Genomic DNA, 16544 nt, shown 5'->3' on the forward strand with positions numbered 1-16544 from the left:
GCTTATTGGTGGCTAAATTCAAATCAGACAGTGGTTGTGCTGCATAACACATCAGACAGTGGTTGTGCTGCATAACACACACACACATATATATATATTATATAAATATATATATATACTGTATATATATATATATATATATATATAAATATATTATATATATATATATATATATTACATAAATATATATATATATATATATATATATAATATAAATATATTACATATATATATATATATATATATATATATATATATATATATATATATATATATATATATATATATATATATATATATATATATATATATATATATATATATACAGGGAGTGCAGAATTATTAGGCAAGTTGTATTTTTGAGGATTAATTTTATTATTGAACAACAACCATGTTCTCAATGAACCCAAAAAACTCATTAATATCAAAGCTGAATAGTTTTGGAAGTAGTTTTTAGTTTGTTTTTAGTTATAGCTATTTTAGGGGGATATCTGTGTGTGCAGGTGACTATTACTGTGCATAATTATTAGGCAACTTAACAAAAAACAAATATATACCCATTTCAATTATTTATTTTTACCAGTGAAACCAATATAACATCTCAACATTCACAAATATACATTTCTGACATTCAAAAACAAAACAAAAACAAATCAGTGACCAATATAGCCACCTTTCTTTGCAAGGACACTCAAAAGCCTGCCATCCATGGATTCTGTCAGTGTTTTGATCTGTTCACCATCAACATTGCGTGCAGCAGCAACCACAGCCTCCCAGACACTGTTCAGAGAGGTGTACTGTTTTCACTCCTTGTAAATCTCACATTTGATGATGGACCACAGGTTCTCAATGGGGTTCAGATCAGGTGAACAAGGAGGCCATGTCATTAGATTTTCTTCTTTTATACCCTTTCTTGCCAGACACGCTGTGGAGTACTTGGACGCGTGTGATGGAGCATTGTCCTGCATGAAAATCATGTTTTTCTTGAAGGATGCAGACTTCTTCCTGTACCACTGCTTGAAGAAGGTGTCTTCCAGAAACTGGCAGTAGGACTAGGAATTGAGCTTGATTCCATCCTCAACCCGAAAAGGCCCCACAAGCTCATCTTTGATGATACCAGCCCAAACCAGTACTCCACCTCCACCTTGCTGGCATCTGAGTCGGACTGGAGCTCTCTGCCCTTTACCAATCCAGCCACGGGCCAATCCATCTGGCCCATCAAGACTCACTCTCATTTCATCAGTCCATAAAACCTTAGAAAACTCAGTCTTGAGATATTTCTTGGCCCAGTCTTGACGTTTCAGCTTGTATGTCTTGTTCAGTGGTGGTCGTCTTTCAGCCTTTCTTACCTTGGCCATGTCTCTGAGTATTGCACACCTTGTGCTTTTGGGCACTCCAGTGATGTTGCAGCTCTGAAATATGGCCAAACTGGTGGTAAGTGGCATCTTGGCAGCTGCACGCTTGACTTTTCTCAGTTCATGGGCAGTTATTTTGCGCCTTGGTTTTTCAACACGCTTCTTGCGACCCTGTTGACTATTTTGAATGAAACGCTTGATTGTTCGATGATCACGCTTCAGAAGCTTTGCAATTTTAAGAGTGCTGCATCCCTCTGCAAGATATCTCACTATTTTTGACTTTTCTGAGCCTGTCAAGTCCTTCTTTTGACCCATTTTGCCAAAGGAAAGGAAGTTGCCTAATAATTATGCACACCTGATATAGGGTGTTGATGTCATTAGACCACACCCCTTCTCATTACAGAGATGCACATCACCTAATATGCTTAATTGGTAGTAGGCTTTCGAGCCTATACAGCTTGGAGTAAGACAACATGCATAAAGAGGATGATGTGGTCAAAATACTCATTTGCCTAATAATTCTGCACTCCCTGTATATTATATATACATAATATAATTATATATATATATAATATATTATATATATATATAATATATATATATAATATAATTATATATATATATATAATATATTATATATATATATATATATATATATATTATATATATATATATATATATAATATATATATATATATATATATATATATATATATATATATATATATATATATATATAATTATATATATATATATATATATGAGCAAAGAAAGAGTTGTTCACTTCACAGCGCTAATCTAACCAAATCTCGTGTACTATTACGGTACACCTAATGTAACAAATGTAATTGCATAAATGTATTCAAACAGTTATTCCGTAAACAGTGTACAACGCTATAATGTATATATACACTAGGAAAATGATCCTGCTAATTAAATATTAGCTATTGTTGTTTCAATATTATGTGGACAATAAAGGAGAAAATCTATAATTCTCAAATATGTTGATCGAGTCTATAACATGCAGGATTGTTCTATCTTCAAAAAGTGAACGATCAACTTTGCAAGCATGAAGTTACAGCAACCCCCAGAATGGTTTCACAGGCTACTCACAATAGGTGACCTCAATCAAATGAGGTAAGGAGCGGGCGTTGTTAATGTGTCAGGTCCCAGCACTGATTCTCAAGTAGCGGGCTTAGGGTCCTAAGCGTTGTCCCTTGAAGATTCTCTGTTTGTCCGGTACTCCAATCTTGTTGTCCGCAACCGGTCTGGGTGCCTTTGATAAAAGTAAAGCAGCACTCTGTTGTGCTTATAGAGGCAGACTGGGAGTTCACAGTGTCCCAGTTCACTGACCAAGGCAGTGCAACAAATCACTCCAGGGTAGATTTCAATCAAGCTCAGGCTCTCAGCAAAGAGTTAAAATACCATAGTTTAATGGTGCAGTAAAATACAATATAAAATGTCACAAATGTGACCGTAACAATGGATAAACAAGAAACTAGTTTCTCAGATCTCTGTCTGTTTCCTCAGCCTGAGGAAACAGACAGAGATCTGAGAAACTAGTTTCTTGTTTATCCATTGTTACGGTCACATTTGTGACATTTTATATTGTATTTTACTGCACCATTAAACTATGGTATTTTAACTCTTTGCTGAGAGCCTGAGCTTGATTGAAATCTACCCTGGAGTGATTTGTTGCACTGCCTTGGTCAGTGAACTGGGACACTGTGAACTCCCAGTCTGCCTCTATAAGCACAACAGAGTGCTGCTTTACTTTTATCAAAGGCACCCAGACCAGTTGCGGACAACAAGATTGGAGTACCGGACAAACAGAGAATCTTCAAGGGACAACGCTTAGGACCCTAAGCCCGCTACTTGAGAATCAGTGCTGGGACCTGACACATTAACAACGCCCGCTCCTTACCTCATTTGATTGAGGTCACCTATTGTGAGTAGCCTGTGAAACCATTCTGGGGGTTGCTGTAACTTCATGCTTGCAAAGTTGATCGTTCACTTTTTGAAGATAGAACAATCCTGCATGTTATAGACTCGATCAACATATTTGAGAATTATAGATTTTCTCCTTTATTGTCCACATAATATTGAAACAACAATAGCTAACATTTAATAAGCAGGATCATTTTCCTAGTGTATATATATATTATAGAGTTGTACACTGTTTACGGAATAACTGTTTGAATACATTTATGCAATTACATTTGTTACATTAGGTGTACCGTAATAGTACACGAGATTTGGTTAGATTAGCGCTGTGAAGTGAACAACTCTTTCTTTGCTCATAAAATTCGGTCTGTTCATTTGCAAGGGTAGTGTGACCATACTGCTCTGTTCACCCCAGCTGCTTATCTCGTTTAGGTGTTAATATAATCTTTGCGCCTCCAGTGTGACCTGTACCTAGGTACAGCTCACATCACAAAAGCCCTTTCTTTTCTGACATATATATATATATATATATATATATATATATATATATATATATATATATATACAGGGAGTGCAGAATTATTAGGCAAATGAGTATTTTGACCACATCATCCTCTTTATGCATGTTGTCTTACTCCAAGCTGTATAGGCTCGAAAGCCTACTACCAATTAAGCATATTAGATGATGTGCATCTCTGTAATGAGAAGGGGTGTGGTCTAATGACATCAACACCCTATATCAGGTGTGCATAATTATTTGGCAACTTCCTTTCCTTTGGCAAAATGGGTCAAAAGAAGGACTTGACAGGCTCAGAAAAGTCAAAAATAGTGAGATATCTTGCAGAGGGATGCAGCACTCTTAAAATTGCAAAGCTTCTGAAGCGTGATCATCGAACAATCAAGCGTTTCATTCAAAATAGTCAACAGGGTCGCAAGAAGCGTGTGGAAAAACCAAGGCGCAAAATAACTGCCCATGAACTGAGAAAAGTCAAGCGTGCAGCTGCCAAGATGCCACTTGCCACCAGTTTGGCCATATTTCAGAGCTGCAACATCACTGGAGTGCCCAAAAGCACAAGGTGTGCAATACTCAGAGACATGGCCAAGGTAAGAAAGGCTGAAAGATGACCACCACTGAACAAGACACACAAACTGAAACGTCAAGACTGGGCCAAGAAATATCTCAAGACTGATTTTTCTAAGGTTTTATGGACTGATGAAATGAGAGTGAGTCTTGATGGGCAAGATGGATGGGCCCGTGGCTGGATTGGTAAAGGGCAGAGAGCTCCAGTCCGACTCAGACGCCAGCAAGGTGGAGGTGGAGTACTGGTTTGGGCTGGTATCATCAAAGATGAGCTTGTGGGGCATTTTCGGGTTGAGGATGGAGTCAAGCTCAACTCCCAGTTCTACTGCCAGTTTCTGGAAGACACCTTCTTCAAGCAGTGGTACAGGAAGAAGTCTGCATCCTTCAAGAAAAACATGATTTTCATGCAGGACAATGCTCCATCACACGCGTCCAAGTACTCCACAGCGTGTCTGGCAAGAAAGGGTATAAAAGAAGAAAATCTAATGACATGGCCTCCTTGTTCACCTGATCTGAACCCCATTGAGAACCTGTGGTCCATCATCAAATGTGAGATTTACAAGGAGGGAAAACAGTACACCTCTCTGAACAGTGTCTGGGAGGCTGTGGTTGCTGCTGCACGCAATGTTGATGGTGAACAGATCAAAACACTGACAGAATCCATGGATGGCAGGTGTCCTTGCAAAGAAAGGTGGCTATATTGGTCACTGATTTGTTTTTGTTTTGTTTTTGAATGTCAGAAATGTATATTTGTGAATGTTGAGATGTTATATTGGTTTCACTGGTAAAAATAAATAATTGAAATGGGTATATATTTGTTTTTTGTTAAGTTGCCTAATAATTATGCACAGTAATAGTCACCTGCACACATAGATATCCCCCTAAAATAGCTATAACTAAAAACAAACTAAAAACTACTTCCAAAACTATTCAGCTTTGATATTAATGAGTTTTTTGGGTTCATTGAGAACATGGTTGTTGTTCAATAATAAAATTAATCCTCAAAAATACAACTTGCCTAATAATTCTGCACTCCCTGTGTATATATATATATATATATATATATATATATATATATATATATATATATATATACACAACAAAGGTTTTTTTTGGTTAAGCACACCACAAAAAGACTATTTGCAATCTAGCACACACATTGTGGAAGTTCTACCAAGGTGACCAGCAATGATTAATTGAAAAAAACAAGAAAGTGTAGGTGCACATTCTACCACTAGAGTCCACATAGTTATAGCATATTTAAATATATACTTCAATTTGCTAAATATACTTGCACTGTTCAAATAAGATTGGGGATAGACATCTCACACAATAATATCGACATATATTTAAATTGCAAAGAATATTATCAGAAAAATATGCTTTTAAATAAAAATGGTATCTTATGCACATATATAAAATCACCCAAAGCTAATTGATTTATTGTTACCAACTGCCGTTGACAGATGTGAATATGGGGTCAAAGTGTGTGTGACATGGAGATAGAGCCACTGCCCCAGAGGACTTACCTCCTCCATTTCTCCCTCAGTGGCCTGGCCATGTCGTTAATACTAGTCTGCTAGCTCTTCAAGGTGAAGGCTGCGATAGTGCACTGAACTTCTCTGGCGGGAGGCGGGAGCAGCTGGAGCCTGGACACACCAGTCAGACAGTGCCTCTAACTTTAGTGGGATGTTAATCATCATGCCAGCAGCCAAAGTCGCCAGACTCGCCAATCCGCCATCCAAGGAGCACTGCACAGAAGGGAGGGCAGGCTGGGCAGCCAGCAGCACATGTAACCCACCCCTGCCCTGTGAGTGCTGATGCTGAAACCAAGAATTGCTGCATGGGAGGCGGGGCCTGGTGGACTCCAAAGCGTGTGCGGCGCCTGACAGCTGACACAGTCTTTAGTCTAAGTCTTCAGCTTAGCTATATGCATTGGGGACAGGTCGCGGCAGGCCGGCAGCCATCACAGCCAAGTCCTGAATAAATTTAATGACTGGCTATTTGGCAATATATATGTTGCGCTGCGCAGCGCACAAGTGTTGGCTGCCTGTCTGGGGTAAAAAACCTTAGTGTGCACGAGTGCACGTCAGTCACATAAAATACAGTTTGACATGCAGACTAAGTTTTTTTTTACCCCAGACAGGCAGCCAACACTTGTGCTTATGCTAATAACCCGTCATTAAATTTATTCAACCCTTGGCTGCCGCGCCCGCCAGTTTTTAAATTGAGCCTGAGGACAAGTAAACAAAACTCCTGCTGGCACTGGCAGCACTCTGGAATATCACATTGATTTACGTTTAAATGGGCTCTGCAGGAACCCACTAAAAAATAAAAATGTAAAAAAAAAAATGTATTTTAAATATATTAGTTTGCCGCTCCAAAATTGCGCCCCCCTGCTTGGGCGCCCTAAGGCGGGTGCCTGGTTATATTACATATACAATGCTAAGTATCTAGTGCTGTAAGAAAAGGTTTATCCACATAATGTGCACATTAAATATATCTCCCAGATGTCAATCATTTGAGACTGATGTTCTATTTATATAATTTTCTAACACTCTATTCATATAAAGACTCCTTTATTCTGTAAATATAATACATTTTTCCCCATGTAAATCAAACGATCAACTCCTAATACTGGCATATTAAGCCCTTAATGACCACAGCACTTTTCCATTTTCTGTCCGTTTGGGACCAAGGCTATTTTTATATTTTTGCTGTGTTTGTGTTTAGTTGTAATTTTCCTCTTACTCATTTACTGTACCCACACATATTATATACCATTTTTCCTCGCCATTAAATGGTCTGTAACGGTACCAACCGGATACCAAGGGTTAACACCAGGGAACAATGTCCTGCATAGGGAATCAGCAATTCACAACCCAGCCAGTTTTCAGGTTTTAAACAGAATGACTTTTATTAAGGCTCATATGCCCAGTATTTATGCAGGTCTGACCCCCCCAGAAGGGGGGTTGAAAGAATGTTGTACATTAGATGGAGGGAACACGCCCTTTTACATGATACAATAGAATACCTTGCTCAAGCTGATAACAATTTAAACACAGACACACACTTGGCTTTCCTTATCATCTAGGGTCTGCTCTCTGAGGTTGATTAAACAATGGACTGTGTATCAATAACATTAATGACAGTGCACAATAGCTGAGGCTAAAGCTGAACACAGTTAACTCTTTCAGTGCTGACAGAAGGGTCTGTCACATCTATATAGCACAATATACAGCCTATAGACAACCTTTCTTACGTTATAGTCCAGAAGTGGCTAGGTTTGCCACAATGCTCCCCCAGAACCAAGCCGGCATACACAGTCTGATCCCAACGGATCGGCTTGGGGATGTCCGGGGCAACAACTTTCGGCTCAAGTAAGCTACGGGGTGTTCTCCGCCATCTGCTCCAACTTGGCTCAGTACTGCCCCCACCCCAAACATGGAAGCGTCTCTTCCCGGAGGGACTGGGCTTGGGTAGTCACAGGGTTAACATCAGCGGGATCCATGGGAGCATAGGCAGAAACAAGGGGGGCCAAGTCATTTCCAAGGAGAACATCAGCAGGTAAGTCCTTCTTGACCCCCACATTCACAAGTCTAGCGCCCACTCCCCAATCCAAATGTACCCTGGCGACAGGTAGGCGGAACACAGTGCCCCCTGCTACCCTCACAGCCATAGTGTCTCCAGTGTGCTGTTTCTCAGACACCAAGTTCTCTTGAAGCAAGGTCATGGTAGCACCAGTATCCCGTAGACCACTGACCTCCTTCCCATTCACTTTAACCCGCTGCCGGTTATTCCGGTGGGCAGCTTGCACGGGGTCTGCTTCATGTAGGCTGCCCCAGCATTCTGGCGCCTCTACGTAGCGGGCCGCAGGCTGAGGATTATGTGGGATTCCGCCGGCGGGTCTTCTCCAGGACTGTGCTTGATTTGCTGCGTTTAGGGGACACTCTGGTCTTTTGTGCCCTAGTCGCTTACATCCAAAGCACCGAATAGGTTGTGAGTAGCCCCGCGAATTGAACCGGGCTCTCTGAGGGTAGTTCGTGGCCAGAGGCCGTGTGATATAGCGGTGCGCTGGGGGCTGGTAACTGGCCGCTGCTGGGGTGACTGGGGGTCTGTACTCCACTCTAGCAGTGGGCAATCGGTATACCGCTCCCCCTGCCCCTCGTACTGCCACGGATCCGCCCGTGTGTACTGTATCCGGCACCAAATGGGGAGCTATCAGGGTTAAAGTAGCTCCCGAATCCCGAAGTCCCTGGACCTCCTTCCCCTCTACGGTCCCCAGCTGGCGGGGATGTTGCCAGTTATCGGCGGCCCGGACCGACATCACCTCATGCAGAATTCCCAGGGGTTCCTCGGCTTGGGTGCTCAACACCTCATGAGCGGCTGGCTCCGTTTGGTAATGGTGAGCAGCCGCCCTTGGGGCCAGGTTCTGTCTGACCTGGTTCCAAGCTTGTCTGCTCCGATTTTGGGTGCACTCACGTGCCATATGTCCCCACTGCTTGCAGGTGTGGCATTGTATATTAGCCCGTCCGTTGTTAGGCTGTAGTCCATGGTGCCTCCTGGCATCAAAATGCTGGTCTGCTAATCTGGCTGCTTCGGTTAAGGTGAGGGGTTTTCGATCTCTCACCCATTCTTGGGCTTCTGGGGACAAGCCGTTAAAGAATTGCTCCAACAGCATCAGTTGTCGCAATTCTTCCATGGTGGTAGCTTGGCTGGCCTGTATCCACCCTTGAGATGCTTGATCCAGCTTGTGGGCCCACTCTGCATGTGAATCTCTTTCTGGCTTGCGCAGGCCTCTAAACTTGCGCCGGTATGCCTCTGAGGTAATGGCATATCTTTCCAAGATCGCTCTCTTCACTTTAGCGTAATCCTTGCTGTCCTCCCTGGGTACAGCGCGATACGCTTCCGCTGCCCTACCGGCTAGCTTGCCTGCTAGCACCGGCACCCATACAGACTGCTCCAAATCATGTAACTCGCACAGTCTCTCAAAATCCTGTAAATACCCATCAATCTCATCCTTCTCCTCACAAAACATTTTAAATGCATGGTATGGGATTTTGGGTCTTACTGGGTTGCTGAGTGCGTCCAAAATGGATTCTGCTCGGGAGGATGCATTCCGCGGACTGTGTGCCATCACGTACTCCTGCACATCTGCCATTACCACGGATAGCATATCCCGTGGTACAGGTTGGGGTAAAAATTCCAGCCTGGTCCTCATTTCCCTCTGGTATAGGGTCTCCTCCATGGCTGCTGGAGGCGTAGCGCTGCGAGCTCTGTCTCCCTCCATCAGCTCAGCAATTAATATAGCCTTGGGTTTGCTGCTGCCTATCTTTCCCCTGGCTTCTAGCAGTTCCTTTTACGTTTGTCTCTTTAGCTTAGAATAATCCATCTCCATTCACTTCGGTCCCTGGTACTCCTTCCATCTTAGTCAGTATTGTAGTAATCCCCCTCTTCCTGAGGTTACTGGCTTGTGTAGTTGCTCTTCTGGGCGATAAGGTTCATTCCGTCGCTTGCCACCAATTGTAACGGTACCAACCGGATACCAAGGGTTAACACCAGGGAACAATGTCCTGCATAGGGAATCAGCAATTCACAACCCAGCCAGTTTTCAGGTTTTAAACAGAATGACTTTTATTAAGGCTCATATGCCCAGTATTTATGCAGGTCTGACCCCCCCAGAAGGGGGGTTGAAAGAATGTTGTACATTAGATGGAAGGAACACGCCCTTTTACATGATACAATAGAATACCTTGCTCAAGCTGATAACAATTTAAACACAGACACACACTTGGCTTTCCTTATCATCTAGGGTCTGCTCTCTGAGGTTGATTAAACAATGGACTGTGTATCAATAACATTAATGACAGTGCACAATAGCTGAGGCTAAAGCTGAACACAGTTAACTCTTTCAGTGCTGACAGAAGGGTCTGTCACATCTACATAGCACAATATACAGCCTATAGACAACCTTTCTTACGTTATAGTCCAGAAGTGGCTAGGTTTGCCACATGGTCTTTCTAAAGATACCATTATTTTCATCATATCTTATAATTTACTATAAAAACTTATTAAATATGAGGAAAAAATGGAACAAACAACACACTTTTTCTAACTTTGACCCCCAAAATTTGTTACACATCTACAACCACAATAAAACAACCATGCTAAATAGTTTCTAAATTTTGTCCTGAGCTTAGAAATACCCAATGTTTACATGTTCTTTGCTTTTTTTTTCCAAGTTATAGGGCCATAAATACAAGTAACACTTTGCTATTTCCAAACCACTTTTTTTTTTTTTAAATTAGCGCTAGTTACATTGGAACACTGATATCTTTCAGGAATCCCTGAATATCCCTTGACATGCATATATATTTTTTTTAGAAGACAACTCAAAGTATTGATGTAGGCCCATTTTGGTATATTTCAAGCCACCATTTCAGTGCAAAATGCGATCAAATAAAAAAAATTGTTCACTTTTTCACAATTTTTTTCACAAACTTTAGGTTTCTCACTGAAATTATTTACAAACCGCTTGTGCAATTATGGCATAAATAGTTGTAAATGCTTCTCTGGGATCCCCTTTGTTCAGAAATAGCAGATATATGGCATGGCTATTGCCATATAGAAAGTCTGCCAGTACTAAAATAAAAGGTATATATTTTTTAGCATATTTACATATGCTGCTGTGTAGGATCCCCCTTAGCCTCCAATCTCCCTGATTCCCCCCTCAAACAGCTCTCTAACCCTCCCCCTCTACCTTAATGGGCGTCATCTTGTGTACTGGCAGCTGTCTGCCAGTACCCAGTTTAGAATAAAATTGTGTGGTTATTTTTCTTCTTTTTCTGTAGTGTAGCTTCCCCCCCAAAGACCAACCCCCACCCCCTCCAAGAACCCTTAGATATAATTAGTCCAAATTCCCACCCCCCTTTCTCCCACTTCTTAAGAATATTTTTTCTGTAGTGTAGCGGATCCCACCCGCTCCAGCCCCATGCACCCACCCTCCTGCCACTCCCCCATGCACGCGCATGCACCCGTGCATGCCCCCATTGATCCCGCCCCCTTCCACATCACAGAGCCCATCAATGGCCGCCCACCCGCCTACCACATCGGCTCCCACCCACCAACGATACTGGCCATCGATGTCCGGAGCAGAGAGGGCCACTGTGTGGCTCTCTCTGCATCGGATGGCGAAGGAGGGTTATTGCAGGATGCCTCGATATCAAGGCATCACTGCAATAAGCGGAAATCGGCTGGAAGCAATCAGGATCACTTCCACCGTTTTCCAAGATCGACGATGTGCAGGGTACGTTCTCAGTCATTAAATGTATTTTTTTAGAGGACGTACCATGCACGTGGTTGGTCATTAAGGGGTAAATAAACAACACTGGAGGTGCTTTGGTGGTGAATGGTTGTGTAAACTGGTCAGTATGAAGACAGATTTGTATATTCCTGTGTGGTGTTTGGATTCTATCACATTGATATGAGAGAAACTGAGGTGCACATATATAGAGGAACAAAGGACAGACGTGCAGGAGAGCACTTCCAATCTGAGGCTTCTATAACTGGGATTTAGAAAGTATTATTTACAATAACATCTCTTTTGAGGCTTCTAATAAGAGAGTTTGTCCTCTTTAGGATAATTGTAAAAAGGTTTGTACACTGTGTATATAAAGTTTATTTGTGAGTGGCAGTCTCTGAAGGCCCATATCCGAGACCTAGAAATGGACAAAGTCCAGAGGAATCTTAAGTATTTAAAGATGAAGTTTTACCACAATGGCAACAGGGCAGATTGCCTGTTAGCAAATAGGCTACGCCAAAAACACTAATGAGCAGAATAGCTTATATTCAGAAAGGGGAGGGGAGATGCTATTCCCCTAAGGATATCGGAGAAGCTTTTGTGGATTATTACAGTAAAATCTATCAAATATCATCCTCGGAACAGAGGCAGACTCTTTCTAGGGAGGAAATAAGCTCTAAAGGACCTTAACTTGCCTACGGTCTCCGCTGAGGTGGAGGAATTACTGTCCGCCCCAATAAATACTGAAGAGGTGACTCAGGTGATCAAAGATCTGAAACTACATAAAGCTCCAGGGCCTGATGGTTTCACCTCCATTTTTTACAAGAAGCTTTCAGCAGAGATCAGCCACACCTTGGTCTCCATTTTCAATTCGGCCTTCCAGATGGGGCACTTTCCCAAGAAATATTTGGAGACGGGTCCATATCCTTGATAAACGTGGACATGAAGATATATTCAAAAATACTGGCCAATAGGATGAGTAGGGTACTCCCCTCCTTGGTTCATCTGGACCAAGTGGGTTTCATCCATGGACGGCAAGGTTCAGACAACATGCGCCAATTACTAGATATATTTACTGAGTCTGCTTCCTTGGGGCTCCCACTAGTTGCCCTGTCACTAGACGCAGAAAAAGCATTTGACAAGGTACAGTGGAAGTATATGGAGGAGGTACTAAGGGCCTTTGGGTTCCCATCCTATCTTATCACAGCCATTATGACTCTATACTCTAATCCCTTGGCAAGGATTAGGGGAAAGGGATTTTGCTCCAAGCCCTTTGATGATATGAACGGGATCAGACAGGGTGCCCGCTATAAGCTTAATTACACAAATACGGAGGCTTTGGCCTTAAATATTCCCTCGGCACAGCTGATTCTAGCCAGTTATGACCTACTCCTAAAATAATTTCAGACTCTTACTGCTAAATGGTCAAGATTTGAGATCTCATGGATAGGGAGAATTCAGTCAGTAAAAATGATGTTATTACCCAAGGCCACATACCTTTGTTGGTGCATCCCGCTGATGATCCAGACCTATACCTTGAACCACTTCCAATCTGTGATAAACAGGTTTGTCTGGCAGGATAAGCCCCTATGGATTGCGATGCAACAGCTGCAAAAAACGATCCTGAGTGACGGGCTTGTAGCCCCTAATGTTCGTACTTACTAATAAGCTGCCATGCTCTCCAATATAGCGGCTTGGGGGACACCATCTGAGGACACTAGAAGGGGCAGCTTGAACAAGAGGTACTTCCAGCGGGCCTCTCCCTTGAAGACCTTATATGGATCCCACAGCACGCTGACACACTCATGGGCATAGATAACCCTGTTATCGGGGCCTGCCTTAAGACATGGAAGGAACGTCGGAATTTTGCATGGGTCGCACCACACCCATGCCCCGCCCACTCTGTCAGGATGCTGTTGCTCTGCCTACTGGACTCACACCCTCGGGGGTGATCCTCCTGGGCCATAAAGGATATCCAGGACCTATATACACCACGTGGGTTGGTGACACAGGCTTCTGGTTTGTTAAAGGTGGATATTCCGAAGAAACACCACTTTGAATATTTTTGATTAATCTCTATGATTCTGGCATGGGGATTTCAGAAAGATAAACTTAGAGAAATGACTCAGTGGGAAAAAAGGTGGCTTGCTGGCAAGCCGCTTCGTAAGGCCTTGACAATCAACTATCAAGTGCTATTGGACTCAGAGGGCTTTGTGACGGTTTTCCATGTCCTGGAGTGGGAAAGAGAAATGGGGCAGGCACACAGAAATAGAATGGCAAAAGGCCATACAATTTATGAGAGCAGCAATACATTGAGTCACCTTATATAAATTATTTATTAAACTAGTTGTGCGCTGGCATAGGGTCCCAGTCCAATTACATAAGATGTTCCCTCAGAAGTCGAACAAGTGTTGGAGGGGATGTGGCCAGAGGGGATCTCACTTCCATATATGATGGAGTTGCAGTAGACTAAAGGAAGTGTGGGGTCAGGTAGCGAAGGTACTAGATCAAATAGGCTTACTTCACAAACTGACACCCGACACTGCCCTTTTTCACCTAGGGCTGGGGAAACTGAACCAACCGGAGAAGATATTGTGCATCATCATTCTTCTGGCCACAAAGTTGGCCATAGCGAGTAGTTGGCTGGGAACTTCCCAGATTTCATTTCAAATGGTCAAGGATATCACTGAATATATCCGCACAATGGAAGAATATTCTCTCAAATCTATGGGTAAAATTTGATTACATGGACAGGTCTGGGTGGCCTGGGAAGACTGGGAGAGAGCAAGCAAATAGGGAAATTACAGAGACTGGTCACGGGTGCTGACATTTACAAAGTGATGGTCCACCTTTAGAGGCTCTCCACATTCACCGGACGGTTTGTCCCCCCCCCTTTTTTCCCCATAACTTTGCCCTGTCACCTCGGAATGCATTTATTTTACCATTCCAAACTTTTCCATAACCACCTGTATGTTAATACGATAGGTATTTTATGAAATTCTATAGACCTCCCACTGTTTTGAAGGGAGACTAAGAACCAGGTGGCTAATAATATTTTTTCTGTGCTATGATTCATTGATTTTTGATCTGCAGTTTATGATGTGGACACATAGAGACCTACTTCTTCCCTTTCAGAGTCCTTATACAAAAGTAAGATCTCGTGATTATCACTTATTAAGTTATTTTTGGTTTGTCCAAGTTAAAATGTTTATATTTAAAAAGAGGTGCCACTCATGGCTTATTACATCTTCTTCTGTTGAGGATCTACTGCTGTTTATGGTTTCTAGGACATGCCTATGTATTAGACGTATGAGTCTTGATGTATGTATATAGGCGTGTTGCCATGACAATTATATGATTTTGTTTTTGTATGTTTTTGCTACCTCAATAAAAATCATTTAAAAAAAGTCTGTGTGTAAATATTTGCTGTTTTGTGATACCTGATTTCAATAAAACCCTTTTTCCACTTTTTAAACATGCGAAAGGTTTCTTCCCTTTTGAATCCTTTCATGTTTTCTCAGATTACCCTTATCTGTAAAACTTTTTCCACACACTGTACATGTAAAAGGCTTTTCCCCTGTGTGATTCATTTCATGCTTTTTCAGACTACTTATTTGTGTAAAACTTTTTCCACACTCTGTACATGTGAAAGGCTTTTCTCCTGTGTGACTCCTTTCATGCTTTTTCAGATCACTCTTTTGTGTAAAACTTTTTCCACACTCTGTACATGTGAAAGGCTTTTCCCCTGTGTGACTCCTTTCATGCTTTTTCAGATCACTCTTTTGTGTAAAACTTTTTCCACATTCTGTACATGTAAAAGGCTTTTCCCCTGTGTGAATCCTTTCGTGTTTTCTCAGATTACTTTTTTCTGTAAAACTTTTTCGACACTCTGTACATGTGAATGGCTTTTCCCCTGTGTGAATCCTTTCATGATTTGTCAGACTACTTATTTGTGTAAAACTTTCTTCACACTCTGTACATGTGAAAGGCTTTTTGCCTGTGTGAATCATTTCATGATTTTTCAGATGACTCTTACGTATAAAACTTTTTCCACACTCTGTACATGTGAAAGGCTTTACTCCTGTGTGAATCCTTTCATGGGTTTTCAGATTATCCATTCGTGTAAAACTTTTTCCACACTCTGTACATGTGAAAGGCTTTTCTCCTGTGTGATTCTTTTTAGGAGTTTTCAGATTATACATTTGAGTAAAACTTTTTCCACACTCTGTACATGTGAAAGGCTTTTCTCCTGTGTGATTCTTTTTAGGAGTTTTCAGATTATACATTTGAGTAAAACTTTGTCCACACTCTGTACAGCTAAATGGTTTCTCCCCTGTGTGGGTCCTTTCATGAGCTATACGTTTTGTCATTTGTATAAAACATTTCACACCCTCAGGACATGTGTGTGGCTTCTCACCTGTGAAAATGTTGTGGTGTTCTAGGAGATGAGACTTATATCTAAAGCTTTTCTCACACTCTGTACATTTGAAATGTTTCTCCTTTGTAGGAATCATTTGGCTAGAAAACTCTTCTTTAAATTTTTTTGAAAACTCAGTAAATGTTTGTGGCTTATCCTCAGGGATAATCATTTCACTAGATAAGGCATAATTCGTGTCCTCTTGTTTGATGACTAAATTACTCTCTGTACATAATGATTGCTGCCCAGTTCCTGCAAATTCACCACCTTCTTTAAATATCTGTGGTGATTTACCCAATGTTTGTGAATAGTCATTAGTGTGTAAAAATGTTGGAGTCTGTGGTATCATTCTGATGCTTCCTGCAGTGAAGGATGGATATGAACTATTCATGTGTTTGTCTACATAAAAAGAAATGAAAAAAAAAAGAAAAATAACAATATGTATTC

The 16544-nt window shown here is 41.6% G+C and overlaps 1 protein-coding gene across 1 annotated transcript; it reads right to left on the reverse strand.

Moving 5' to 3' along the window:
* Window positions 1–15150: 15150 nt before the first annotated feature.
* LOC128661352 (gastrula zinc finger protein XlCGF49.1-like) lies at window positions 15151–16194 on the reverse strand. Its single transcript, XM_053715616.1, has 2 exons — window positions 16069–16194; window positions 15151–15669 (listed from the first exon to the last, which is right to left on the reverse strand). The coding sequence occupies exons 1-2, from the start codon at window positions 16192–16194 to the stop codon at window positions 15151–15153; spliced, it is 645 nt and encodes a 214-aa protein (XP_053571591.1).
* Between the last annotated feature and the right edge of the window lie 350 nt (window positions 16195–16544).

The sequence above is a fragment of the Bombina bombina genome, chromosome 5, assembly GCF_027579735.1.
Source record: "Bombina bombina isolate aBomBom1 chromosome 5, aBomBom1.pri, whole genome shotgun sequence".
NCBI lineage: Eukaryota > Metazoa > Chordata > Amphibia > Anura > Bombinatoridae > Bombina > Bombina bombina.